This window comes from Panicum virgatum, unplaced genomic scaffold (genome assembly GCF_016808335.1).
Source record: "Panicum virgatum strain AP13 unplaced genomic scaffold, P.virgatum_v5 scaffold_5328, whole genome shotgun sequence".
Taxonomy (NCBI): Eukaryota; Viridiplantae; Streptophyta; class Magnoliopsida; order Poales; family Poaceae; genus Panicum; species Panicum virgatum.
This window is the reverse complement of record NW_024376505.1, coordinates 41,270-42,258: the sequence shown is the minus strand read 5'-3', so window position 1 is coordinate 42,258 and position 989 is coordinate 41,270. Positions and strand designations below refer to the sequence as shown.

The following is a 989-nucleotide window of genomic DNA, read 5'->3' as shown; positions in this document are numbered from 1 at the left end:
CTTGCGGATATATTTTCTGTTTATCCATTTTATTCTTCGCTACATGCATGGCCACAAACTCGCCATTGCCCGTGTCAACATGCCATCCCAGGCTCAGCAGAGCACACCCACTCAAACATACTCATCAGTGAGAACACACACCCAGAGGCCTCGCCATGAACACGCATAACTCAGCCCCCATGTAAATACCTAGGACATATAGTAGTGGCACAAGATATATAGCTAGCTCGTTCCGGTAGTAGAAAACATGCATGCGAATATGCGATGTCATGGACTCATGAGTCGCCTCTCAGCTTTCCCACCAGTCATGGCCCCGAGCACTGGCTCTGGCAGCCAACGCCACAATACTTGGCGCCGAGCCCGCAGAAGCCGAACTGGCTGCAGCATAGGTTGTTAGCACACATGGCGCCGCCAGCCTGAATGCCACACTGCTCACCTACCTTCCCCAGCTCCACGCCAGCGAGAGTGGGTGTGGGTGCGGGCGCAGGACCCTCATGACAGTTGCTCTGGCAGCCGAAGCCGCAGTAGGCTGGACCGGACCCGCAGTAGCCGAACCTGCTGCAGCAGCGGCCGTCACCGCAAACAGCACCGCCGACCTGGAAGCCACAGGTCGGCACCGCCTGGGCCTCCGCGGCCGCCGCCAAGTAGACAAGGGCAAGCGCGGTCAACACCAGGATCTTTGCGGCTAGGCCCGTTGTTGCAATGATGCGTTTCGGTGAATTTTCAGCCATCTTGAGTTGGTTTGCTTTACGCATATATATGATGATGAATTGATGATCATGCGTGCCAGGGCCACTTTATATAGAGCTTTGGAACCTAGTGTTGTCCGCGATAATAACCGGGTATCATATCGAATGCCGCCTTCACTGTGTTCAACCACCCAAAAGCATTAAGCCCTCGGTCCCTCCGGTCTAATCAAGTCTCTGGGAGGCACATGCCTTCAGTATAAACAACGACAAATGTTTTTCTCAGAAAGAATATTCGATCAC

The 989-nt window shown here is 53.9% G+C and overlaps 1 protein-coding gene across 1 annotated transcript; it reads right to left on the bottom strand.

Moving 5' to 3' along the window:
* Window positions 1-305: 305 nt before the first annotated feature.
* On the bottom strand, window positions 306-731 carry LOC120694377 (root-specific lectin-like). Its single transcript, XM_039977509.1, has one exon. It carries the CDS (start codon window positions 729-731, stop codon window positions 306-308), a length of 426 nt encoding a protein of 141 aa, XP_039833443.1.
* Between the last annotated feature and the right edge of the window lie 258 nt (window positions 732-989).